This window comes from Aulostomus chinensis, chromosome 15 (assembly GCF_037954235.1).
Source record: "Aulostomus chinensis isolate RoL2024-O1b breed Wild chromosome 15, RoL_Achi_v1.0, whole genome shotgun sequence".
Lineage (NCBI taxonomy): Eukaryota > Metazoa > Chordata > Actinopteri > Syngnathiformes > Aulostomidae > Aulostomus > Aulostomus chinensis.
This window is the reverse complement of record NC_141334.1, coordinates 21090443-21117001: the sequence shown is the minus strand read 5'-3', so window position 1 is coordinate 21117001 and position 26559 is coordinate 21090443. Positions and strand designations below refer to the sequence as shown.

The 26559-nt window shown below is 42.7% G+C and overlaps 1 protein-coding gene across 8 annotated transcripts in view; it reads left to right on the top strand.

Moving 5' to 3' along the window:
* gdpd5a (glycerophosphodiester phosphodiesterase domain containing 5a) overlaps positions 1-26559 on the top strand; it is a 48011-nt gene that overhangs the window by 3736 nt on the left and 17716 nt on the right. For 5 of the 8 annotated variants that reach the window (XM_086225663.1, XM_086225664.1, XM_086225659.1 and 2 more), the window contains exons 2-8: positions 9745-9919; positions 14511-14614; positions 14729-14822; positions 14909-14968; positions 15036-15134; positions 16017-16110; positions 17814-17959. In XM_086225663.1, coding sequence (XP_086081789.1) covers positions 9803-9919; positions 14511-14614; positions 14729-14822; positions 14909-14968; positions 15036-15134; positions 16017-16110; positions 17814-17959 — 714 coding nt within the window. In that variant the 5' untranslated portion in view covers positions 9745-9802. Of the gene's footprint in view, positions 1-8120; positions 8229-9744; positions 9920-14510; positions 14615-14728; positions 14823-14908; positions 14969-15035; positions 15135-16016; positions 16111-17813; positions 17960-26559 lie in introns of all 8 variants that reach the window. The other 3 variants (XM_086225660.1, XM_086225661.1, XM_086225665.1) reach the window with 2 other exon arrangements.

Genomic DNA, 26559 nt, shown 5'->3' with positions numbered 1-26559 from the left:
GACCCTCACATCGACTGAGGAAAAACTCCATAAAAAACCCTTTTAACAGGGAAAAATCGGAGAAACCTCAGGGTGAGCAACAGAGGAGGGATCCCTCACCCAGGACGGACAGACGTGCAGTAGATGTTGTTACAGACAAGAAAACAGTTTACAATGCAAAATGTGGGAAACATGGAAATGTTAACAGTTGAAGAAGGAAGCTTCTGGAAGGGGAGGCAGGGAGAGCAAGCCAGCTTGATGGGGGACTGGATGGCAGACTGGTTCATGGAAGGGGAGCGCAGGCCGGTGTAACAGTAGGGAATAAGGGGGGTGGGGGGTGATGCAGGCGGTGGTTGGAGCTCTGGTGGATCTGTGGAAACACAGAGAGACTGCGAGACACCAAGGCCAAACTGCAAAGTGCAACAAGTAATGGTAATGACAGTTCCAAAAATGTGCAGGGAGGAGAGGAGGAGAGAGGGGGAAAGGAGAGGAGAAGAGAGGAGAGGAGAGGAGAGGAGTGAAGGGCTCCATGTAACCTGATGTGTCCCCCAGCAGTCTAAGCCTATAGCAGCATAGCTATCAATGGTTCAGAGCTACCTGAACCAGTCCTAACTGAAGGCTCTGTCATAAAGGAAAGTCTTAAGCCTGGACTTAAACGTAGTTAAAGTGTCTGCCTCTCTGACCCATGGAGAGAGCTGGTTCCATAGTAGAGGAGCCCGGTAACTAAAGGCTCTACCTCCCAGTCTGTTTTTAGAGATACTGGGAATCACTAAAAGACCTGCATCTGGGAGCGGAGTGCTCTGGTAGGACAGGAGGGACTAATGAGCTCTTTCAAATAGGATGGAGCTTTTATCATTGAGAGCCTTATAAGTCAGTAGAAGGATTTTGAAGTCGATTCTAGATCCTACAGGAAGCCAGTGGAGAGAAGCTAAAGTGGGAGAGATGTGTTCTCTCTTCTTAACTCCCGTCAAAACCCTCGCTGCAGTGTTCTGGACCAGCTGGAGACTCTTTAGAGAGTATTTAGGACATCCTGACAAGAGAGAGTTGCAGTAGTCCAGCCGAGAAGTGATAAATGCATGCACCAGTTTCTCAGCATCACTCTGGGAAAGGATATTCCTAATCTTAGCGATACTTCGCAGATGGAAGAAGGCGGTCCTAGTCACATGCTTTATGTAGGAGCTGAAGGAAAGGTCCTGGTCAAAAATGACCCCAAGGTTCCTTGCACTTGTACTTGGGGTCAAGGTGATGCCATCTAGAGTAGTGATCCGATTCAAGAGTGTGTCCCTGAGGTGTTTAGGTCCACGATGACCTCAGTTTTATCTGAATTTAGCATTAAGAAGTTAGAAGACATCCAGGATTTAATGTCTTTTAGGCAGTCTTGCAGATTAGTAAACTGGTTTATGTCGTCTGGCTCCATCGACAAGTAAAGTTGTGTGTCGTCCGCATAACAGTGGAAGTTGATCGAGTGCTTCCGCATTATGTCACCTAATGGGAGCATGTAAAGAGTGAAGAGAATCGGTCCTAAAACTGAACCCTGTGGTACACCATATGTAAATCTGCTGTACTCTGAATAGTCATTATTAACATTAACAAACTGAAACCTATCTGATAAGAATGACTTCAACCATTTTTGGGCAGTTCCTTTAATCCTAATATCATGGTCTAGTCTCTGTAGCAGGATGCTGTGGTCGATGGTGTCAAATGCAGCACTGAGGTCCAAAAGGACAAGTACAGAGACAAGACCTCTGTCTGAAGCTATGAGAAGATCATTAGAGACTCTGACCAGTGCTGTTTCAGTGCTATGGTGTTCCCTGAATCCAGACTGGAAGGCTTCAAAGAGCTCGTTGCTGTGCAGGATCTTGGAGATGTAGGGGAGGTTTGATATAGGCCTATAGTTGGCTAACACATCTGGGTCAAGAGAAGGTTTTTTAAGTAAAGAGTTGATGACAGCCACCTTAAAGGCCTGTGGCACATAACCTGTGACTAAGGAAAGATTAATTTGATTTAATATGGACGTGTTGACTAGAGGGAAGGCATCCTTAAGGAGGCTTGTCGGGATGGGATCCAGCAGACAAGTGGCTGACTTGGAGGAAGTGACTGCAGAAGTTAATTCTGACAGGTCGATGGGGGAGAAGCTGTCCAAATATGCACCAATTCTGGGAGGTGCTTCTATGGGGACTGTAGTCTGTCCTCCATTACTGGCAATCTTTGTTCTAATATTCACAATCTTTTCAGTAAAGAAAGATAGGAAGTCGTTACTGCTGAGAGTTGGGGGGATGCATGGCTCAACAGCACTATGGTTCTTGGTGAGCCTGCCCACGGCGCTGAAGAGGAACCAGGGGTTGTTCTTATTCTTTTCTATCAGGGACAAGTAGTAAGCACTTCTAGCATTACGGAGTTCTTTTTTATATATTAATAAACTCTTCTTCCAGGCTTGGCGGTCTTCCTCATGCTGACTGGAATGTGTCTTCCTTTCCAGTTGTCTGGTCTTCTGTTTTAAGGCATGCAGCTCTGGGCTGTACCAGGGGACTATTGTTTTTTGGTTGATAACCTTCTTCTTCAGGGGAGCTACGGCATCAAGTGTCCCAAGGAGTGCTGCTGCAGTGCTATCCACAAGATAGTCTACCTGCGAGGGGGTGAAATCAGCATAACTGCCCATTATATTACCACAAGATGTGGCAGCAAGTTCTGCTGGAATAAGCTCCTTAAATCTAGAAACAGCAGTGTCAGATAGACATCTACTGAAGCGGGACTTTTTCCCAGGTAGGATATAATTTGTAAGGGTAAATTCAAATGTAATTAAGGAGTGATCAGACAAGACGGGGTTCTGAGGAAGAACTATGATGCGCTCAGATTCTATTCCATAAGTGAGTACTAAATCAAGGATGTGATTAAAAGTGTGAGTGGGTTTATTTACCCTCTGACAGAAGCCAACAGAATCAAGAAGCGACTTAAACGCAGTGGCCAGACAATCATCATTGATGTCCACATGGATGTTAAAGTCACCCACTATAATGACTTTGTCTGAGTTCAATGCCAAGTTAGACAGAAAGTCAGGGAATTCTTCTAAGAACTCAGAATAAGGTGCAGGAGGACGATACACCACAGCAAGTTAGAGTAGTTTCTCTGCTTTCCAGTCTGGGTGGAAAAAGCTGACAGTCAGGCTCTCAAATGAGTTATATGAACTGTTAGGTCGAGGGTTAAGCACCAAATGTGACTGATAGATTGCAGCTACTCCTCCTCCTCTGCCAGTGGTGCGAGGTACATGGTAGTTAATGTAACCAGGAGGTGAAGATTCATTTAAACTAACATACTCATCTTGCTGCACCCAGGTTTAAGTAAGTGCTAATACACCAATCTGATAATTAGTAATTAAATCGTTCACTAGGAGAGACTTGGATGGGAGAGATCAAATATTTAGTAAACCACATTTAATAGTTGTATTGGGTTGATTTGCTGGAGCAGTTGTTTTAATTTTAACTACGTTGCTATAAATTACTCCTCCAGATTTGGGTGTAGACTTATACAGCCTCGGGGCAGACACAGTTTCTATAGGCTGGGTGGGTGACGACACGAAGGAACCAGCAGAGGGGCGTGTTAAACTGCAGCTCTGCCTGCTGGTCTGAACTCTGGGTGCTTGTCAGGGATTAGTATGGCTAACAAATTGGCCTATGTTCCTAGATAAGAGAGATGCACCATCCAAAGTAGGATGGACGCCATCTCTCCCAATCAGACCAGGCTTTCCCCAGAAGGAGCTCCAATTGTCTATATAAGCCACGTTGTTATCTAAGCACCACCTAGACATCCAGCGATGGAATGAACGCATGCGGCTAAACATGTCGTCACTCACTAAATTGGGCAGCGGGCCAGAGAAAATTACGGAGTTCGACATTGTTTTAGCGTAGTTGCACACCGAAGCCATGTTTACTTTAGTTAATTCTGGCTGGCGAAGCCGGGTGTCATTAGCGCCAACATGTATTACAATATTACTGTATTTAACCTTACGTTTTGCCAGCAGCTTTAGATTTGCCTCAACGTCGCCCGCTCTGGCCCCTGGGATGCACTTTATGCTCGCTGGAGTCTCTACCTTCACATTGCGGAGAACAGAACTGCCAATGACTAATATCGGCTGCGAGATGCGAGCTGCGAGCAACAGAGCCGACATGTAGAGTTTTACTCTCAGCGGGTGTGTCGCTGAGTGGAGAAAAGCGGTTGGAAACATGAAGGGGTTGGTGGACAAACACGGGCTTACTGCCTTTCAGAAAACCTGCTTCTGACAAGGTTAGCTTTACAGACCCAGTTACCTGAGTAACACACTTGTTTCCCCTCTTTATTAAATGGGATGAGTTACAACTGTTCTTCAGATTTGCATTAACTTACTTTTTGAAATGGAAAACCCAGAATTTACCTCATTTCAGGGATAACATTTCATTCACCCTGCTTTCTGAAAATGACCCTAGATCTTGCACTTTTCATGCAATGAATATGATGGAAATCATTTGATCAGTCGTATCAATATGTGTCACTATCAGTAACTAAAAGGGCAAATGACCCTAACCCACAATTGTTTACATTCTTCATAAACACGAAGAGATAAGAATGTGAACACTGAAAATTTGAAAAGTAAGGTTTATTTATATTTATTCAATATTTGGACTGTTTTGTCTTTTGTAAAGAAAACACTTAAACAGACTGATATACTGGATTAAAAAATGACTACCGTCTGTCAATAATGATAATGTGCTGATACACCCCTGGTTAAAATTTTAAGTCCAGTTAAAAAATTGCATGAATTTACATTTTGCACTGTTGGATCTTAAGAAGGTTCTAAGTAGAGCTTCAAAATGCAAAAAAAAAGAAATGGGAAAAGGAGACCTCAGTTGGATTTAGATCAGGGGAACATGCAGGATGGTCCAAAAGAGTAATGTTATTCTCCTGGAAAAATTGTTGGTCAGACAGGCATTGTGAATTGTAGCATTGTCCTGCTGAAAAACCCAGTCATTACCACACAGATGAGGGCCCTCAGTCATGACGGATGCCTGCTGCAACATCTCCAAATAGCCAGCTGCTGTTTGATGCCCCTGTTCAACCTGGAGCTCCATTGTTCCATTGAAGGAAAAAGCACCCCAGATCATGATGGCCCACGTTTGGTGCTCCTATGCAAAGTCCAAACGGGCAATTTTGTGGCGTTGAAGGAGACGTGGCCCTTGAAGATGTTTTTTTTTGTTTGTTTTTGAAGCCCTTCCTTCACAGATGCCGTCTGATGGTTATTGGGCTGCAGTCAGCACTGGTAATGGCATTAATTTGGGACGAGGATCGTCCCGTTTCTAGAAGGACAGCCATTTGGATCCTCTGGCTCAGCGCCGGTGCGATTTTTTTTGGTTCTACCACTTGATTTTTTTCTTCCATAACCCTCAGGATCTTTTAAGAAATGCAAAATGACTGTCTTACTGTGTCCAACCTCAGCAGTGGTGACATGTTGTGAGAGACCTTGTTTATGCAGCTCAACAATCCTACCATGTTCAAAGACAGTGAGCTTTTTTGCCTTTGCCATCAGGAGATCTTTACTGAGTGATTACTTGACAGGAAATGATACGGAATCCAAATTTTTGCAATTTTTGGCTGTTAAAGGCTGTGGTCTTAAACTTTTGATCAGCTGATGAACAGCCTATTACAGTTAAATTGTTGTTTTCAATAAATTGCCTGCTCAAAACTTTAGGTCTCATGTTCCCATTTATTCTTTTTGCATTTTGAAGCTGTACTTAGAACCTTCCTAAGATACAACAGTGCAAAATGCAAATTCATGCAATTCTTTAACTGGTCTTAAGATTTTGATCAGCAGTGTATAATCCTGTATCCCTGTATTTTTGGTAAATAAACAACAGCCATCTTAAATCATTTTATTTAGAAGTTTAGTTTCAAGAACAGATAAATAGTCACATGAACACACCCACACCCACACACACACACACACACACACACACACACACACACACACACATATCTCATTTTGACTCTTGACTTTCAAAACTGGCTTTCAAACCTCTGGGTAATGGAGAAATTTCTGACATAGTAAATACTGAACTAATGGTTCATTCTAAATGTCGACCAATATGGGTAATTCTGTAGCTAATGCTAATATTGAGAATTCAGGCCTCAATTTACATAAAAAATGACAATAATAACAAATATTACAGGTCAAGAAGCATTTATTGAACAGTGCAGTTCAAATAAATTGAATACAAATATTTAAACATAAATTAAATAAAACAAATATTCAAACATAAATAAAACAACGATCACAATGAGCCTTCCCCGAAGTGGGCCCGCTGAAATGTTGCCACACTGGGTTTCGTTCAGCAGCCATCTACATAAAGAGTAAATTAAAACACAGATTAGTATCAATCTTTTAGCATCATCTTACATTAATATCACCCAATATCATCATGCTTTTCATCAATGTCTGCAACACAGCCTTGACAATGCATTTCTGACAAATAAGACAGATATAATTGATTCATCGCAAAATGTCCCTTTGTCACACATTTAAATAATTAAAGAGATAACTATAAACTTTAAAAGTAGCTTTTGACCTAAAGTGCTTGATTTGGAACTCAACACTGCCATGGCGTCAACCAGCCACTAAATTCTCTTTGAAGGAAAATCATGGATGTTAGACAGGCTGTGAAGTAACTAAAGAAACAAATTTAAAACTTACTGTTGTCTTGTAGCAGCTTCCAGGGCAATGCTGCCCTCACCACTTTACTAGTGAGGGAGGGGCATGGTCTGCATGTGGGCTGCAGGGACTTGCAGCAACACAGCGCTACCTGCATGGATGCCTGACTGTAAATCATGCTGGGGAAAAAATAAATTGAAGAACCCACACGCAAATTCGCTGATCCCGATACGAGCAAAAAAACGCAAAAATCATGCCGATTAATCGGTCGATCCTTAGACTAGAGTACCAAGTCTGGCCTAAGGGTGTTGGAAATCTCAGTGGAAAGATTAGTTGCTGGCTGATATCCACCAGCATCTTCCAGTCCCGGGCCATGGCCAACTGTCCAGTTTCTGGCTTAGTTGTCGGATTTTTTTTAGCTTTTCCTGTCCTTCTCGGATGAATGTTGGTGCCTTGAAGTGATTGGTTGCTCTCAGGGGCAAAGTGTTGGTCATACTTGTCTTACTCACAAGAGCTGCTGCCAGCCTCTTGAGGACCTTTTTGTGCCTCCAGGTGTAGCGGCCCTGTGTGAGGCTGGTCATGCAACCAGTAATGGTGTGTTTGAGAGACGCTGGAGTTGGGCAGAGGGCGCAGGTTGGGTCCTCGCTATACCACTGGTGAAGGTTTTTCAGAGATGGAAGTACATCGTTAGTTGCTCTGATGAAGAAGCTGATGTTGCTTGTCTCCATTTCCCAGAGCTCCCTCCTGCTGAGCTTTCTCCTCTCCAGGGCTTCCCACGCTGCTCTGATTTTTAGGCCTTATGCTAAGTCGGTTTGCTTGCTGCGAGGCCAAAGTCTCCTTTTGTCCCTGTCTGTCTATCCTCTTCCCTTTCTCTCCGTCTTTATCTCTTTCCCTCTCTTTCCTTCTGTATATCTGTCTTCCTTCCATCCATCTGTCTTTGTCTCGGCCCTGCCCTCCTGCTCTCTTCCCCCCCAACCAGTCAAAGCAGAGGGCCGTCCCCATTGAGCCTGAATCTGCTCAACGTTCCTACCCGTTAAAAGGAAGGTTTTTGTCGCCGCTGTTGCAGGATGTGCTTGCTCATGAAGAATTGTTGGGTGTAAATTCATTGAAGGAGTGTGGTACTAGACCTGCTCTACTTGTCAAGTGTCATGAGATAACTTTAGTTGTGATTTGGCACTATACAAAATAAAATCGACGTGCCCCACAATGTCGTCGTGCCTCAGGGCTGACGTGGCATGCTGCACAGCATCAGATGGTGACTATTTCCTTCCTGTAAAAGTATATATGATACAGAACAAAGGTGTTGTCATCAAAATGGCTAACAAAGTGGTTTTTTTGGGGTCCATACACTTCTTATATTTGCATGGACTTCCCAAAGAAGATGAATTAAGGCAGCAATGGGAAGATTTTTTTGCTTTCGGGGGACCAAGTAACTCTTTCGCCTTTGCTGTTTGTGTGCTCTCAGCATTTCACGGACAGCAGTTCAACGCTTGATTTGCAAAAAAAAACAATCCTGAAATCAACTGCTGTCCCATCTTTAGATGGTCATGAGGAGGACACCAAACCACAGGCTGTAAGTAACATTCTGTCAGTGTCTTGCCTGTTTTTCACTCTGAAAGGGGGTGAAAGAATTGCTCTCAGTATAAATACAAGCAGCAGGTACACACAGTACAGTGTTAGAGACTTTGCTGAAGTTTTGTGTCAGGCAACAGTGACTAAAAAAACAGTAACAGAGTAGCATTGTTAGAAGATAATATGAGTTATGGTGGAATTAAGTGTTTACCATTCAGAGACGTCTTGCAAAAGTCTTTGCTGCAATAGAGTTTCAGGTTGTGTTTTGCCATTGTCTGGTTCAGATTGTGGGTCCAAGGCGTATGGTTGTATCCCTGATGTCAACATTTTTAAAATGCTAAAATAGTATTGTGTGTGTGTGTGTGTGTGTGTGTGGGGGGGGGGGGTGCTGAAGTCAGAGCGTTTTTATCGGGAAGCAGGATAGAGGCAGAATAGAGGAGTACACAGACTGTGAAATACGATCATTATGGAGTTTTTTTATTTATCAAATCTTTCAATAGTACCCCACTGGTGTCCAACACCGCATTAAAGCCTCTGAAATTAGCATAATAGAGCCTCTAAGTTTTACAAGAATTTTAAAGTATTCACTTGACGTGTGATTATATATTGCATCTTTAGTAAATATAAAGGTGAAATGGAAAGATATTTAGTGGTCCAGCGACAAAGCCAGAGCCTGCTTCATCCTCTTCTCCTGTCAAGTCTCAGAAGTGGGAACAAAGGAGTGGTTTGTTTTGTTTGAGACTGCTGACTAGGAAAAAGACTTTTATGCTACTTCAACAACCAGGGAATGCCTCTTCATTTTTGTCTGTTGTCAAAAAGAGAACTATGAATTGTTGGACATTGCTTTTTGTTTTAGAGGCCAGAAACCCATCTTCATGTGTTGGTGCAGGGCTTCAGCTATGACAGCATCAAATGCCCGTGTGCTTGTGAAAATCAAAAGTATGTTGGTCAAATATCTGTTGATAAGGCAATTATCTGACTGATTGAAGCAAAAATAAGAAAAAAAAACAAAAATTGAAGAAATTGAAGTTAATGCTAATTGTGTTTTAGGTGACATGAACTGAAACAGTGTGACTGCATAAATCTATCATTCAGCAGAGAAAACCCCTGAAAAAGAGTACTGCCACTTCAGATTTTTGTCCACAAGAGTTCCCTGCCCACTCATTGAGTACCAGGACCACAGTACACCTGGGGCTCTTCTGTGCTGTTCACCATGTTGCATTTGCTACCTTTCCCAACTCGTAGCTGATTGGATGTCTCAGGCTCAGTGATTCTAAAATATATACCATATTATTATGTCTGTCCCAGATATGTCTTACCTTTGAATTGTGCAGTGACTTCCCCAAACAGGTGTTGTTTCTACAAACAAAGCTCAGGGCTGTCAAGATATTTGCCTGTGTTGTGACAATAGTCCTCTAGAGCATGATGTGATGTTTCAGACTACTTATGCATACATTAACCACTCAAAATGTCTGACCACCTGACTCGTGTGCTAACTTGGTCTTGGTTTTCCTCAGGGTTCCCAGTCCTGTGTGGGATGTTAATGAACTGGTGATGCATTAAGGCTGAAGGAGCATGGTAAAACACCAACCCTTACAGGTCTATGAGAAGCAGGTCTTTGTGTCCTTTGTGACTGGCATCTATGGATGCCGTTGGAAACGTTACCAGCGTTCCCAAGAAGACAGCTCGAGGGTAAGATTACAACTTTTATCCTAAAGCCTGGATAGCTTCTAGTGTAGTAATAAAGAGTACCAATAATGCACACTTTCTGGTAGAGTTGCACAATATTGGGCTGTTTTTTTTTTCTCTGTTTGCATTTGCAACAAGGACCAATTTTGTCGTTGGACCATGAGGACACTAGTTACAACATCCAAATTCATTCTTTCCCCATGTTTTTTCTTTATCTTTGTTTGTTGGTGGCTCATTACAAATCAGCATACCAACAATTCTGGATATTTAAAAAAATATATCCATATCTGTCTGATGGCAGATATGGATATCAACATGGTTTTGTTTTGTTGTTGTTTTGTTTGTCCCTTCTTTGCTCATCATCAACGATGAGAAAACAAGAATGAACATGATTTCCGGAGATGCTTTTAAAAAAAAAAAAAATTAAAAGTGTTTGCATGTTTTGGGGGTTCGTTTTTGAATAACATCAATAAATAGCAGCTATCGGCCAGCTGTTTACATCTCTTTATCATATCAAAGAAGTCTAATGCCTAAATGTTACATAAATATATGTAGATATAGTCTAAATGACATGGTGAATACCAGAAAAAAGGATAATTTAAATTGATACTATTCCTCATATTTAGTCCTTTACGGTACAGATTTTGCAGCACTGTGTGTGAGTCTTACCTGTGTTTCAATATTTACCAAAGTTACTAGCTGGTAATCAAGCTCTACATGCTAAGAAAGTGCACTAAATCTTAAGGAATGTTTGTGTGATCCTGTCCGCTCTGAAACCTGATATTGCATCATGAATACAGTTGGCTCTGTAGACCATAAATATAGCTCAGGCTTTGTGATGGGCATCATAAATCTATTAACTACAACCCAAGGTATAATATGGAACCAGAGATAAAGACTACTATATTAAACACCCTTTTTCTCCTTAATTTCCTCAAGTATACATACTTGAATTGCACGTGTATACGGTATTGCCTTCTCTTGACTTCACCATCTTACTGAAGCATTTTAATACCTTTATTGAGGGAAGTTGTCAGTCACTGGCATGGCTGCACATATACATTAAATGTATTTTTTTAGAATACATATTTTTTGGTTAAACAGAGTTATAGGTTTGGAAAATAAACACATCTGTCGTACTTTAAGATTCTGTATACCTATGAGCAGGGGACAGCTGCGAGGAAGCTGCATTCACTGGAATCCTGGACTCAGCATTGGACATCCTCCACCAAACACCAAAAAGTTTTTGTGAGCTTTTGTTGAAAATGTGATTGCCCTTTTCTTCTTCTTGGTTCCTGGCACTGCCTCCCCACATGTGCAGTTTTTTTAAAAAACGACTTTCTCTGACTTTTTCCTACTGAATATGTGCAAAGTGTCAGGTAGATTAGGGGCTGATTGAAATGTTAGTCTAGTCTAGTTTTAGTTGGACTAACACATTTGACTCTTTTAACAACATACAGTGGAGGAAATAAGTATTTTATCCCCCACTGATTTTGAAAGATTGCACACTGACAAAAAAATTAACAGTCTATAATTTTCATGGTAGCTTTATTTTAACAGTGAGAGAAAGAATATCAAAAAGAAAATCCAGAAAAATTACATGAAATGAAAGATATAAATTAATTTACATTTAATTGAGAGAAATAAGTATTTTACCCCCTAGTAAAACATTATTTAATACTTTGTGGCAAAACTCTTGTTGGCAAGCACAGCACTGCTCTCTTTCCCCCCAACCAGTCAAAGCAGAAGGCCGTCCCCATTGAGCCTGGATCTGCTTGATGTTCCTGCCTGTTAAAATGAAGGTTTTCGTCGCCGCTGTTGCAGGATGTGCTTGCTCATGGAGAATTGTTGGGTGTAAATTCATTGAAGGAGTGTGGTACTAGACCTGCTCTACTTGTCAAGTGTCATGAGATAACTTTTGTTGTGATTTGGCGCTAAATAAATAAAATTGACTTGACTTGACGTCATATTCACTGGGAAGGGGCATGCAGATTGGGGTCAAACACAGGTTATGACCAAAAGTTGAAAAGACTTCCAACACACCCATATGTACCTACGCCATCAACAGACAGCGACCCTGCCTGATACATCTGCACAGTGAATAGAAGAGCAGAGAGTAGAAGGGGGGCGCAGTGTCTTACAGCAGATTAAAAGCAGATTTTAATCATCACCATTTCCTTCTCTGGGGAGATTTTCTCAAACAGGGATTACTTGACCTTCAGTCACCTTTGTCTGACCTCACTGCTGACTCCATACCTGAAACTGTAATCCTAAACCAGCACACAAGGCAAAGACCATGTGTTATCTCTTACCTCATGTAAACTGGTATTTATGAGGGGAAAATATACAGTCAGATTGTGCATATTTAAGTCTATTTGTTTATATACTTTTTAGAGCCTGATATGAAGCTGAAATAGAATTTAATTTTGGTGATAGAACAGACTAAAAAGAGCTGTAGGTGCTGAGTTTCGTACTGTGATTAATCTTCTTTGCTGTTGATTTCTTTTGTATATTGTGATGCTAAAAGTTTGAATATGTAAGTGAGGAATTAAGGGATTGTCTACATTCAGGATTGGGATGGAGAACAGTTTTGTACAAATGCATACATATTCACAATAATTGAGATTCATAAAAGAGAACCATGCATGACAGCTTTATTAACCTTTAAAAATTCACAAATTTCTGTCTTTGTGTGCACACACTTTTATTGGTGAAGTTATACATTTCTATGCATCAGCCTAGCTAAGCAGGAAGTTTTCTATCATTTGCCCAGCCACAAGTTCTGATGATGTCAAAAAAAAAATTGGAGCATAGAATATTTTATGTTACATAATTTCAAGTAATGTTAATGTTGCTATAAGGTTAGATGTTCATGAAGAATAAATGTTTTCACTCAGAATAATTTTGGAGATGTTGTTGATAATCTCAAGTATGATCGGTTGCCTCTACCAACACTTTTGGAATATTTTCAGATTATGTTGTTGTACCTGTAGGAAGAACATTCTGGTAACAAATTAAAATTTCCCTACTGGAAAGACCACTAGATTATGCCACATAGTATTCTCAGAGCATTTTCAGAAGAAAAGTTTCCAGCTTGGTGGCCCCTGGTCTCTGGTGAGGCATGTACATGGAGTTAGTTAAACTCCTGAAATTGGCTTTTATCAATGTGCTTAAAATGTAGAGACAATACAGCCAGAAAATCATAAAATATGTTGTCAAACTGCAAGGCGGCACGATGGTGCAATTGTTAGCACTGTCGCCTCACAGTAGGAAGGTTTCGGGTTCCAGCCTCGGCTCGGGCACGGGATCTTTCTGTGTGGAGTCTGCATGTTCTCCCTGCGCCTGGCTGGGTTCTCACCGGGTATTCGGGCGTCCTCCCACAGTCCAAAGACATTCAAATTGTGACAAGGCTGAATGATACTCTAAATTGACCGTAGGTGTGGCTGTGAGTGTGAATGGTTGTCTGTCTATATATGTTGGCTCTGCGATGGATTGGCGACCTGTCCAGGGTGAATTCAAGTAAATATAATCAATATGTTTACATTTCTGCCAATGTTTCTTGTTCCTAAAAGTCACTATAAAAGGACATTATTCCCACTGTTTGTGTCACACTCTTCACTGACAATGTGATTGTCCTTGCCTGACTGAAAGTAAGACTACTTTCCCAACCCTTCCAGCATAAACTAGTTAGTTCAGCCATTTGCTCCATATTGCACACACACACACACACACACACACACACACACACACACACACACACACACACACACACACACACACACACAAACCTAATTAACTCCTAGCTTCTTATATAAGCAGCTCCAAATGGTGTAAGACAAAGCCGATCAACACTCAACAGGATGTGTTGACCTGCCTATCATGCTCTACATGCCCTCTCACATGGTATTAGTTCCTTATCCTGTTAACTACTGAAGGGAAGCGTCCTTGAGAGTTGCACAAGCTTTCCTTTACATCTTTGTCCTACATGTCCAACCTGAAGATATGCTGTAAAAGGAGAGGTAAATCATAACATCCAAATCATAACATACAGTGTATAACTAGTTGATAAAATTTTATATTATCATTCAGTGCTAGAATCAAATCTAGTGACTTATAATATTTTTTTCTTGATTAAAAAAGCAGAAGAACATGATAAAAATGATAAATAAATAAAAATGGCAAAATAATAGGCCTGATAATTTTTTTCATTATTTGATCAGACAGTGAGTGATACTTTGAGCTAGAAATCAGTTTTGCATGTGAAGTAAGAAACTGAATTTTAAAAAAATGTAGATGCACCAGTGGTAAAGACACAAGAAATTTTAACAATGCAATATAACGCTTACTTTTTGGCTCATGTTTCTGCTTAGTTTAAGTTTTGGCCCTCCAAGGAAATTGGTTCTATCAGCCCAGTGTTTAAGCAACTGTAATATAGAGTGATTTTGGTAGGTTTGTTAGCAACTACCATCACATTGGATGTGGGGATTTGACATGTTTTTGCTCGTGTATGGAAGTAAGACACAAACACCTGATGTGTATGCAATGCATCCCTGAAGAAGTGAAACGTTTTTTTTGTTTTTTTTTAATCTTACAGTGGGAGTGTACATGGTTCATTATCTTGTGCAGTTCATTCCTTCTGCTTCTCTTCTGGGCCTACTTCTGGTTGGTGGCCCAAAATGATTTCAACGAGTTCAACTGGTGAGTCACTTATCACCCTGTGTGACTATAGTGACTTTGTGATGGGAATGAAAACTATTAGCAGATATAATCGATCAGATATAATCTGTAAACCCTTACCTGTTCATACTACAGGTCAGTGTACAACCGCTCTGGAGAATGGAGAGATGAGACCATCCCGATCCTGGCATCCACCACTGTGGGATTCAGTTACATTACATTCCTGATGGTAATTGAAATGTTACCTCTAAATATTATTTGACTTTCTGAATGTTCAGTAAAGTTATGACTCACTGAATCTGGTGTCTTTTTCAGATCTTAGCACTTTTCCACATCTCCTTGGGCCAGCAGCTGAACCTTTATTGGGTTCACAAGGTGCTGTTAATCACATTCATTGTTTACATGCAGTTGACGAGCTCATGATTGCGGCTTCTCTCAACAGATTGGAGTGTTGGCTACCCTGCTCACCACCATCTCTGGTGTCGTCTCTGTTGATGATATATGGGGAGACGAGTGGGACATTCTACTTGTATCACTCCAAGTCAGTCTAAAATCAAGATGACATACTTTACTGAATGTTTCCTTTTTGGTTCTTTTAGGTTTCTACTTAAAACAATTATTGCCTCTAGGTATTGTGAATTAAAGTGGATTAAATGTATCTCAATAAGTGCTGACAACTGGGCCCTCTCATCTGACTTTGGACAATAAAGTAAAAAAGCATTTCTCCCATAATGTTTAACTGTTCCTTCATAGAGTGCTGCTGGGATGAAGTAGGCAAACCCAGAAGTAGGCCAACCCAGAAGTTGGCATCACCATGTGCTTCCTTGACCAAAAGCCAATTGAATTTTTACTTCATGTCAAAATAGAATGTCCATCTTTGAACAGAGGAGGGGGCCTCAGACACCACTTATCACCCACCTACAATGCCGTCCTTAGATCCCTCCCTAGGAGTTGCAGTCAGCTTTCAAGCCTTCATTCAGGTGACCTGAACGACCCTCCAAAGAGGACTGGGAGGGGTAACAACCTGAAACCGAGGCCGACGACTCACATCTCCACCTAATGAGCCTATTGTTCTGGCCTGACGACCACTTGTTTTTTGCCACCACCACCCCTGGGGTGATTATATACCTGAAACTTCCCACCAGAATTTTAGAACTGAAGAAGCTTCTTGGATGAGGGGCGAAACGTCTTAACCTACAAGAGGGGAGTCCAGTTGCCTCGTCTGATCTTTTTTGAGAATTAAATATATCGCAGTTTTAAACTTTTAGTTGAACAAAAAAGGCATTTCCTGTTTGAATAAAAGAACTGTTGAATAGTCCACTTCATGACACGATTATGAATCATCCACATACTCAAAGCTCCATAGATATTTTACCTGATCCTTGCTGTAATACCAATTTTCTGTATTTGTTTTTGCCGTCAGTCCACAGCACCTTTCTTGCACATTGGGGCCCTGACAACAGTCACAGCTATCAGCTGGTTCATAGCTGGATATGTGGTTCGGAGAGAGAAATCCAGTAAGTTATGACTTGTATATTAAGTAAAAATTTTGGTGCTGATTTTCTATTTATATACTATACAACATTTATAGACTGACATGTTCCCTAGAGCAGTGGTTCTCAAACTTTTTTCAGTGATGTACCCCCTTTAAAATATTTTTTGTCAAGTACCCCCTGACACGTGCAAAACATTTTTGGTAGAAAATAAAGAGGTACAGTGCTGTGCCACCAGTGTCTGATTTATTAAAGTTAAACAACTAATAGCAATGATTTGCTAGCGTTGGCTAATTGCTCCCCGCAAAAAAAACACAGTGCCTTGGGTGCCTACTTCCGGTACTTCGTCAGCTCTGGTTTCGCCTTCTTTTTCACTAGTTTCTCTGTATTTTCAGCCGCATTGCTGCGCTTTAGCCACATCTCTATCATTACAGTGCGTCGTCATGGCAATGGCAGGTTATTGACAAGTGATGGTGGATCAACTAACTTGGTTTTGGGAGAGTCCGTTTTTTTGGGGATATTAAAATTGAATACTGAAAATGAAATTCAGTGTATGCACATACAGTTGTATTTTATCAAACTTTTTCTAATATAATTATTTCTCAAAACTTAATTATTATTAGGATTACTGCTTTTTTTAAATATATATATTTTTGTAAAGCTTCACGTACCCCCTGGAGTACCTCCACATACCCCCAGGGGTACAGGTACCCCCATTTGAGAACCAGTGTCCTAGAGGATGATTTTTCAACCTTGGGTGATCCTCTGACTCCACATATGGAAGCACCATGAGGTTTACATTTTTGGTTCAGAGTCAATGATCTTTGACAACATTGATTGTCCTGATATTTTCCATATTTTCACATTACCCAGCACATACTGACTTTATTGGCTTTTTCTTTGGTTAAAAGTCATATATGAATTAAAGTTTCATATTTTTTCCCAAATTTGTTACCAGAAGTGTAAACCTTTCTCCTGTTCAGTGAAATAGCATACGGCTACTCTATAGGACTCAGTTTTATTCTGACATTCATGGATCATTCCGGACATATAAAACTCCTATAATTATTTCCATCACCCTCTGTTCCTTTAGTGCTGTGAAAACAATAAAATTTTGACATGAAGTTTAGTTTTGTGTTTTTCATCTGTTTTTTTAATTTCATTTTGCCTTTTTTAAATCTAAATACAGTTTTAATGGTTAGCGTTAGTTTTGTTTTAATTGGTTTTAGGTTAGTTGGGTTTTTTTTTGTAAAATGAGATATTTTTCAGGGTAAAGATTCAATAAAGCATAACACGGCTAACATCAAACGGGCAGAGCTACCAGAGGGCTGATTATATCAACCCAAAATGCTGGGCTTGTATATGAAACAGTAATGGAAAAAAGTGAAGGAAATTTTCTGTACAATTGTTTGGTTTTTTTTGCTGGTTTTGTAAACACACAATTCAATTTCAATTAGATATACTTACTAGATACAGTAAGAAAGTAATATATAATAGGTATAATATATATACACTTGTAGGACTTTTATTGTGTTTCACATCAAGGATATTCTTTAAATTGTAGTTTTTGTGATGTCATCAATTTTAGTGAACTAAAATAACATGTTTGGCATGCTAACCACTTAACTAAAACGGTGGACAATAAAAACATCCATCAACTTGATAGCATTTTCTTGAAAAAATGTCAGCATGTTGTTCTCATAAAGGCTCTCAATCCTTCCTGTCAGATGTCCAGATGATGGTATTGCTAATCTACATCCTCATACTCCTGGCTCTCTATTTGGCACCCCTCTCGTTCACCTGCCCCTGTATCATGGACTGTAACGACCTCAAACCACGACCAAATGTCATTGGGCGACGCGGAGCTCCTATGGTGAGTTGGTGCTGTACCAAGCCCTCAATGTCCATCCATCCATCCATTTTCTTCCACTTATCCTGTTCACAGTCACGGGAACTTAATTAATGCGTACCTCCTTACTCCTCCCTTTAAGAAGCAGCCCATCCGATAGAGTTGTTTTTCTCTGCTAAAAAGTACAATACAAATATCCCATTCAGTGTAACAGTTTTTAAACAGTTTGATAGCCACCGGTAGGAATGATTTCTTGTGGCTGGCTTTGTGGATAAGTTTATTAAGTCTTAAGTCTGGCTCTTTAGTCTGCTGCCCCAGCACACAACAGCATAGAGGATGCGCTGGCCACCACAGACTCATAAAATATCTGCAGCAGCCTCAGAAAATAGAGGCAACTTTGGCCCTTCGTATAGAGGGCGTTTGTGGTTTTAGTCCAGTCCAGTTTATTGTCCAAGTACACCCCTAAGTACTTGTAGTCCTCCACCATCTCCACACTGGTCCCATGGATGGAAACGGGGGACACTGAAGCCCTAGCTCTCCTCATGTCTACCACCAGCTCCTTGGTCTTTGCCACGTTGAGCTGCAGATGGTTCTGCACCAAGTGACAAGGTGTCCACCACAGCCCTGTTCACAGTCTCTTCACTCTTGTTGATACACCCAACTACTGCAGAGTCATCAGGAAATTTCTGAAGGTGACAGGTCTTGGTGCAGGAGCTGAAGTCCGTGGTGTACAAGATGAAGAGGAAGGGAAAGAGGATGGTCCCCTAGAGAGCCCCAGTGTTGCAGATTAGCCTGTCTGACCTACAGTGCTGCAGACACACAGACACTGTGGTCTGCCTGTCAGGTAATCAACAATCCAGGACACAAAGGGGGTATCCATCTGCATCGCAGTCAGTTTCTCACCCAGTAGAGCCTGCCTGATGGTGTTGAAAGAACTGGAGAAATCAAAAAACATGATCATCACAATACTTGCAGGCTTGTCCAGGTGAGCATAGACACGGTCGAGCAGATAGATGGTGGCATCCTCAACTCTGTGTAGGCGAACTGGAGGGGGTCCAATCGCTGTCTGACCATGGGCAGGAGCTGATCTAGGATGAGTCTCTCTAGGGTCTTCATGATGTGCAACATCATGCCACAGGTCTGTAATCCTTGGTGCCACTGGGATGCGGCGTCTTTGGCACAAGAACAAGGCATGATGTCTTCCACAGCATGGGGACATGGTGAAGCACTCCACATAGCTGGGGGGCACAGGCTTTGAGGAACCTGGAGACCACCCCATCCGGACCTGCAGATTTGCCTGAGTGGAGTTTCTTCAGCTGTCTTCTTAAGCCCTATTCCGACTACACCACTTTTTTTGTCGGTGACACTCCCTGCTTTTCACACCACCCAACACTCAATCGTGCTGCTGTTCACACGACAAGATTTGTCGGTGGATGGGAGTAATCAGGCTACACGATTTTCCCCGTCAGTAGGCATGGCCAACTGCCCAGCTGGCCAGGAAACTTTTGAACGCAGCGCACGCCCCTTTCATTGTAAACACGGATGCATGGACACACTTTAAGCACTGTATTTCGCGTGTTCTTCACAAACGCTGCATCACTCTCCAGACACATTTGCTCATCTGGCTTGTGAAGAACTGCAGCAACTTTTCGACAACTTTTTTCTTTCTGCAACTGGTCATGATAAAGCAAGTTCGAGATGTTGTAAAGGCAGGGGTGCTCATGCCAATGCTCGACCAAGCCTTCCAGATCCTCCTGTGCCAGCTCTGAAAGCCCTCTTCTTTTTATTCAGTGTGACCTTGATGTCCTTTGTTACCCACAGCTTGTTCTTTGGGTAGCAAAGGACGGTCTCTGGTAGGATGATGGTGTCAACACAGAAGTTGATGCAGTGTGTGATATACTCTGTGAGCTAATCAATGTCCTCTCCATGCGGATCACAAAGTGTCTGCAAGTCCATCACCTCAAAGTAGCCCTTCAGTGCCTCATCAGACCATCTCCTTATGGTCCTCGTGGTCACAGGCTGCTTCTTCACCAAAGGCACATAACAGGGGCTGAGGTGAATCAAGTTGTGATCTGACCTTCCAAGTGGGGGAAGGGAGAGGAGGTGTATGCATCCTTAATGTTTCCATACAGCAGGTCAATGGATTATGTGGCAACAAAGAACTGGAGATTTGCTTTTTCAGTGGGGGTCTCAAATGTGAAAGTCACTGTATCATCTGGTTTCAGGCATACTCCTCCATAGACAACAAGAGCTATTTTCATAGAATTTTGGTGAGTAGGACCAGATGTCAGCTGGCAGCACATTTGCCTGCTCCCTTGTGCCCAGTTTAATAGAAGTAAATAGAGGTGTTTCTGATGTTGGAAGTGACCTACCATACATTTTCAGCTTTAGCGAGGGTACTGCTACAAATGGACTTCTCAGGAAATTATTTCTGTTAAATAAAGACTGTATTTTCGCCGTTAGTTGGTACCACAAAATTTTCCCAACAAAATTTCCCAACACACTAGATAAAATTCTCAGAGACAGAGATCTCAATTCAAATTTTTACTTGCAGCAAGGAGTACAGGCAAAGTTCTACATCTGCACTGAACAGTCTCAGTGTCTTTCAAACACATATATATATATATATATATATATATATATATATATATATATATATATATATATATATATATGCAAAGGCATTTGAACTCAAACATAATACAAACACAATACAAACACAATACTGATGTTAATGCTCGTACAGTATTGAGAATACTGATATAAATACTCCAAGTAGGAAGCACAAAGGCTTCACAGAAGAGCTTGAGTTAGTATTACATATGAGTACAGGAGGACAGAGAGGAGGAGAGAGACACCCAGTGCATTATGAGAGATCCCCTGGCATTCCAAGTTTATAGAAGCATAACTAAGGGCTAGCTAATCCAGCCCTAACTATAAGCTTTATCAAATAGGAAGGTCTTAAGTCTATCCTTAAACTAAAGGGAATGTCTGTGTCCCAGACCAAAACTGGGAGATGGTCAGGAGAGGAGCCCAATAGCTGAAGGCTCTGGCTCCCATTCTACTTTTCTTGGGACTTAAGTAGTCAAGTCAAGTCAAGTCAAGTCAAGTCAAGTCAAGTCAATTTTATTTGTATAGCACCAAATCACAACAAAAGTTATCTCATGGCACTTTACAGGTAGAGCAGGTCCAGTACCACACTCCTTCAATGAATTTACCCCCAACAATTCTCCATGAGCAAGCACATCCTGCAACAGTGGCGATGAAAACCTTCCTTTTAACAGGCAGGAACGTCGAGCAGATCCAGGCTCAATGGGGACAGCCTTCTGCTTCGACCGGTTGGGGGGAAAGAGAGCAGGAGAGCAAGGCAGAGACAAAGACAGATAATGGAGGAAGACAGATATGCAGAAGGAAAGAATGGGACAGAGATAAAGAGAGAGAGAAAAAGAAGAGACTGATGGACAGATGGGGACATGAGCAGGTGGAGCTATGGGTGGTAGCTTGAGCCTCTTCAGGTCTGCAGCCTCCTCCAGCAGCACCTGGGATCTGGGATGAGGGGAGCCCGAAGGCTCCGGAGAAGAAGACGAGTTAGTAATACGTATGAGTATGATTTATGTATGACACATATAGTAGGACAGAGAGGAGTAGAGAGAAGCCCAGTGCACCATGGGAGATCCCCCAGCAGCCTAAGCCTATAGCAGCATATCTAAGGGCTAGCCTAAGCAGCCCTAACTATAAGCCTGATCAAAAAGGAAGGTCTTTAGTCTGCTCTTAAAGGTCGAGAGGGTGTCTGCATCCCGGACCGAAACTGGGAGACGGTTCCACAGGAGGGGAGCCTGATAGCTGAAGGCTCTGGCTCCCATTCTACTTTTAGAAACTCTAGGAACCACCAGTAACCTCGCATCCTGGGAGCGAAGGGTTCTAGCTGGATAATAGGGGACTATGAGCTCTGTCAGGTATGAAGGAGCCTGACTGTTGAGGACTTTGTATGTTAGAAGGAGAATTTTGAATTCTATTCTAAATTTGACAGGGAGCCAATGCAGAGAAGCCAGAACAGGAGAGACATGGTCTCTTCAACTAGTTCTCGTCAACACACGGGCAGCAGCATTTTTGACCAGCTGGAGAGTCTTTCGGGAGTTACTGGTGCAGCCTGATAGGAGGGAATTGCAGTAATCCAGCCTGGAAGTGACAATGGCATGGACTTATTTTTCTGCATCTTTTTGAGACAGGATGTATCTGATCTTGGCAATGTTTCATAAATGAAAGAAAGCAGTCCTAGAAATTTGCTTAATATGGGCATTAAAGTACAGATCCTGATTGAAAAGAACTCCTAGGTTCCTTACGGTCGTGCTGGGGGCCAAGGTAATACCTTCCAGGGTACCTATCTCCTAGATAGGGTGTCTCCAAGATGTTTTGGGGCCAGAACTGCGCTTGAGCGTCAGCAAAAGCGTCAGCCCACAAAGCGTTTAAGACCACAAAAGGTGCGAGTCTACCTGCGCGAGTCCATCGAGCTAGGACACCGACTACCGCTGCCGCCTGTCCGACCTAAGTTTATCGTACAATGTGTCCCACACACATCCCGGTCATTGTTGGCAATTGGAAAAAACGCACAGTCTACCGGAAACGCAATCCGCAAAACCTGTCCGCACTCCCAGAAAGTGGTCCCAGCCCACACTTGGTCACGTTTGGTCTTTGGAACTGTCAGTCCGCAGTCAACAAGACAGAATTCATCAGTTCACTGATGAAACTCTCAGACATTCAGGTCCTAGCCCTGACTGAGACATGGATCCGCCCAGAAAACACTGCTACCCCAGCTGCACTCTCTGAGTCTGCCACACTAAGCCACACCCCTCGCTCTACTGGACGAGGAGGCGGTGCTGGCATGCTCATTCCTGAGAACTGGTCTTTTTCTGCACTACGCCCGTCGAACAGCGAGACAACATTTGAATATCATGCTTTAAGTGTCACTGCTCCCATCAAAGCATATGTTCTGGTTGTGTACCGCCCACAAGGGGGTAATCTGGATGGCTTTGTCTTGGAGATGGACATGTTGCTCTCTGACATCCCTGACGATTGCACACCACTGATTGTCATGGGAGACATGAACATTCAACTTGACAGAACTCTGGCAAACGACTTCCTGGCACTCATCTCCTCCTTTGCACTCAAACTAGTTCCTTCTCCTCCCACCTGGTAAAGCTGGTAAAGTCCTTGACTTGGTGCTGACTCGTAACTGCTCCATAACAGATGTGACAGTTACCCCACTCCACCTGTCAGACCATTTCTTGGTCAAATTTGTGGCTGCCTTTCCGCAATTGCAGACACCTTCACAGACGGTTTCCTTCCGCAGAAACCTGAAATCCCTCACAGCAGCACAGCTGTCTGATGAGGTGAACTCCGTCATGCCTGACCACTCGCACTTCTCCTCACTTTCTGTTCATAAGGCTACAGAAACACTCTGTTCCTCTCTGGAATCCTCTCTGGACAAACTCTGCCACCTGGTGTCCAAACCAGCCAAGAAAAAACAATCAAGTCCATGGCTCTCTGAAGTTCTGAGAGAACAAAGAGCTGGACTCAGGGCAGCAGAAAGAAAGTGGCGTAAATCCCAAGAACCCACTGACTTGTCCTTATACAAACAGAAACTTGCTTCCTTCACCTCATGCTTACAGTCCGCTAAGAAAGCCTTCTATCAGAACAAGATCTGTGCCACTTCTGATTCCAGAAAACTGTTTATGGCGTTTAACTCCTTGCTTTCTCCTCCAGTTGCTCAGCCTTCCACTGCGCTGACTTCAGACATGTTTGCCTCCTTTTTTACTGAAAAGTTTGCTGTAATCAGCAACCAGTTCTCTGACCCTGACCAGTCCAGTCAGCACCAACCTGCCACTGCTGCTTCACTCTTCTCCTTTGCTCCCCTGAGCGAAGATGAAGTCTCCAGACTTCTCCTGAGCTCAAAACCTACAACTTGTCCTCTCGATCCAATACCCACCAGCATCCTGCAGACCATTTTGCCCACTATCAAACCTGCAGTCACACACATTGTCAATTCCTCCCAGGAAACTGGCATTTTTCCTGCTACTTTTAAGCAGGCCCGTGTCACCCCACTGCTCAAAAAGCCTCATCTCAACCCCGCCAAGGTTGAAAACTACAGGCCAGTATCACTTCTGCCATTCCTGTCAAAAATACTGGAGCGCTCAGTATTTAACCAGGTCTCTGAACATCTGCGGAACAACAACCTACTTGACTGTTTTCAGTCTGGCTTCAGGTGTGACCACTCCACTGAGACTGCACTCCTGTCAGTCACTGAGTCACTGAGATGAGCTCGAGCTGCTGGTCAGTGCTCTGTCCTACTTCTGCTGGACCTGTCTGCTGCCTTCGACACGGTGAACCATCATATTCTCCTCTCCACACTCTCTGAGTTCGGCATATCTGGTTCTGCCTTGTTGTGGTTCAAGTCCTACCTCACAGGCAGATCCTTCAGAGTGTCATGGCGAGGAAAGGTGTCTAGGTCACATGGCCTATCGACTGGGGTTCCTCAGGGGTCAGTGCTTGGTCCCCTTCTCCTCTCTCTGTACACCACCTCACTTGGTGCAGTGATCCGCTCCCATGGCTTCTCCTACCACTGTTATGCTGACGACACTCAGCTTTTCCTCTCTTTTCCACCTGATGACAGAACGGTCTCAGATCGTATATCAGTGTGTCTGGCTGATATCTCCACATGGATGAAGGAACACCACCTTCAACTGAATCTCTCTAAGACTGAACTTATGGTCTTTCCAGGTTGTCCATCTGTTCAGCCTCAGGTCACTGTCCAACTTGACTCGAGCCTACTTGCGCCCACAAACTCAGCCAGAAACCTGGGTGTCATGATTGATGACCAGCTGACCTTTAAGGTTCATGTGGCCTCAGTTTCTCGGTCTTGCCGTTATGCCCTTTACAACATCAGGAAGATCAGACCCTTCCTGACCCAACAGACCACACAGATTCTGGTTCAGGCTCTTGTCATCTCACGCATTGACTACTGCAACCCTCTTCTGGCTGGCCTCCCTGCATGCTCATTCAAGCCTCTGCAGATGATCCAGAATGCAGCAGCACGTCTGGTCTTCAACCAGCCCAAAAGGGCACATGTCACCCTGCTGCTGGTTTCTCTTCACTGGCTTCCAGTGGCAGCCAGGATCAAATTCAAGGCACTTCTCTTGGCTTACAAAACAATCACAAGAACGGCTCCAGCCTACCTGGAATCCCTGATCCAGGTCTACTCTCCTTCTCGCCCACTACGCTCTGCATGCAAAAGACGCCTGGTGCTTCCAGCCCAGCGCTGCTCCAAATCTCTAGCCAGACTCTTCTCTTCTGTTGTTCCCAAATGGTGGAACGAACTACCCAACTCTGTGCGTTCTGCTGAGTCCCTTTCTACTTTTAAGAGACAATTGAAGACTCAATTGTTGAGAGAGCACCTAGGCACTTAACCTGACTCTTCTCCTCTTTGGGGTAGAATAAGTCAGAGGGTCCAAGACCCAGCACTTAGTGATTATGTAGCACTAACTGTGTTGTGTGATGTTGTATGTCTGTTATATCAATTTTTTTTAAAAAAGGTGGGGGGGCAACACTTCTTCTGCCACTAGATGGCAGTACCTGTGAGCAAATCACAACTGAAGCACTTTTGCGCTTCCTATGGACTTTTCCTTAATTAGGTCTAAATTCTTGCTTGTGTTGTACGTCGCTTTGGACAAAAGCGTCCACTAAATGAAATTGTAGAATTGTAGAATTGTAGGACAATGACTTCAGTTTTGTCAGAGTTTAGTAAAAGGAAATTATGGGTCATCCAAGTTTTTATCTCCTTTAGACAGGCCTCCAGTATTGTCAGCTGATTTGTTTCATGTGGATGCATTGATAAGTACAGCTGTGTGTTGTCAGCATAGCAGTGAAAATTAATTGAGTGTTTCCTAATAATGTGACCGAGAGGAAGTGGATAAAGGGTGAAGAGGGTTGGTCCAAGCACAGAGCCTTGTGGAACACCATAAGTGACTATAGTGGTTTCCGAGGGGTTATCATTAGTTAGTACGAACTGAGATTGACCTAGTAAATATGACCTGAACCAGTTAAGTGCAGTTCCTTTAATGCCAATGACATGTTCTAGTCTCTGTAGAAGGATATGGTGGTCAATGGTATCAAAAGCACTAAGATCTCATAAGACCAGCACAGAGACCAGTCCCTCATCTGATGCTAGTAGGAGGTCATTGGTAACTTTGACAAGTGCTGTTTCTGTGCTATGATGAATCCTGAAACCTGACTGGAAATCCTCTAATAAGCTGTTGCTGTGGAGAAAGTCACAGAGCTGTTTTGCAACTGCTTTCTCTAGCATTTTGGAGAGAAATGGAAGATTTGATATCGGTCTGTAGTTGGTCGAAACTTCTGGATCCAGGGTTGCTTTTTTGAGAAGGGGTCGAATTACTGCCACTTTAAAGGACTGTGGGACGTAACCAGATAACAGCGACACATTCATCATATCTAAGAGGGAGGTGCTAACGAGGGGTAGCGAGTCCTTAAGTAGCTCGGTTGGGATGGGGTCTCGAAGACAAGTGGATGGTTTAGAGGAGGAAATTATTGAACTGAGCTCATGACGGCTA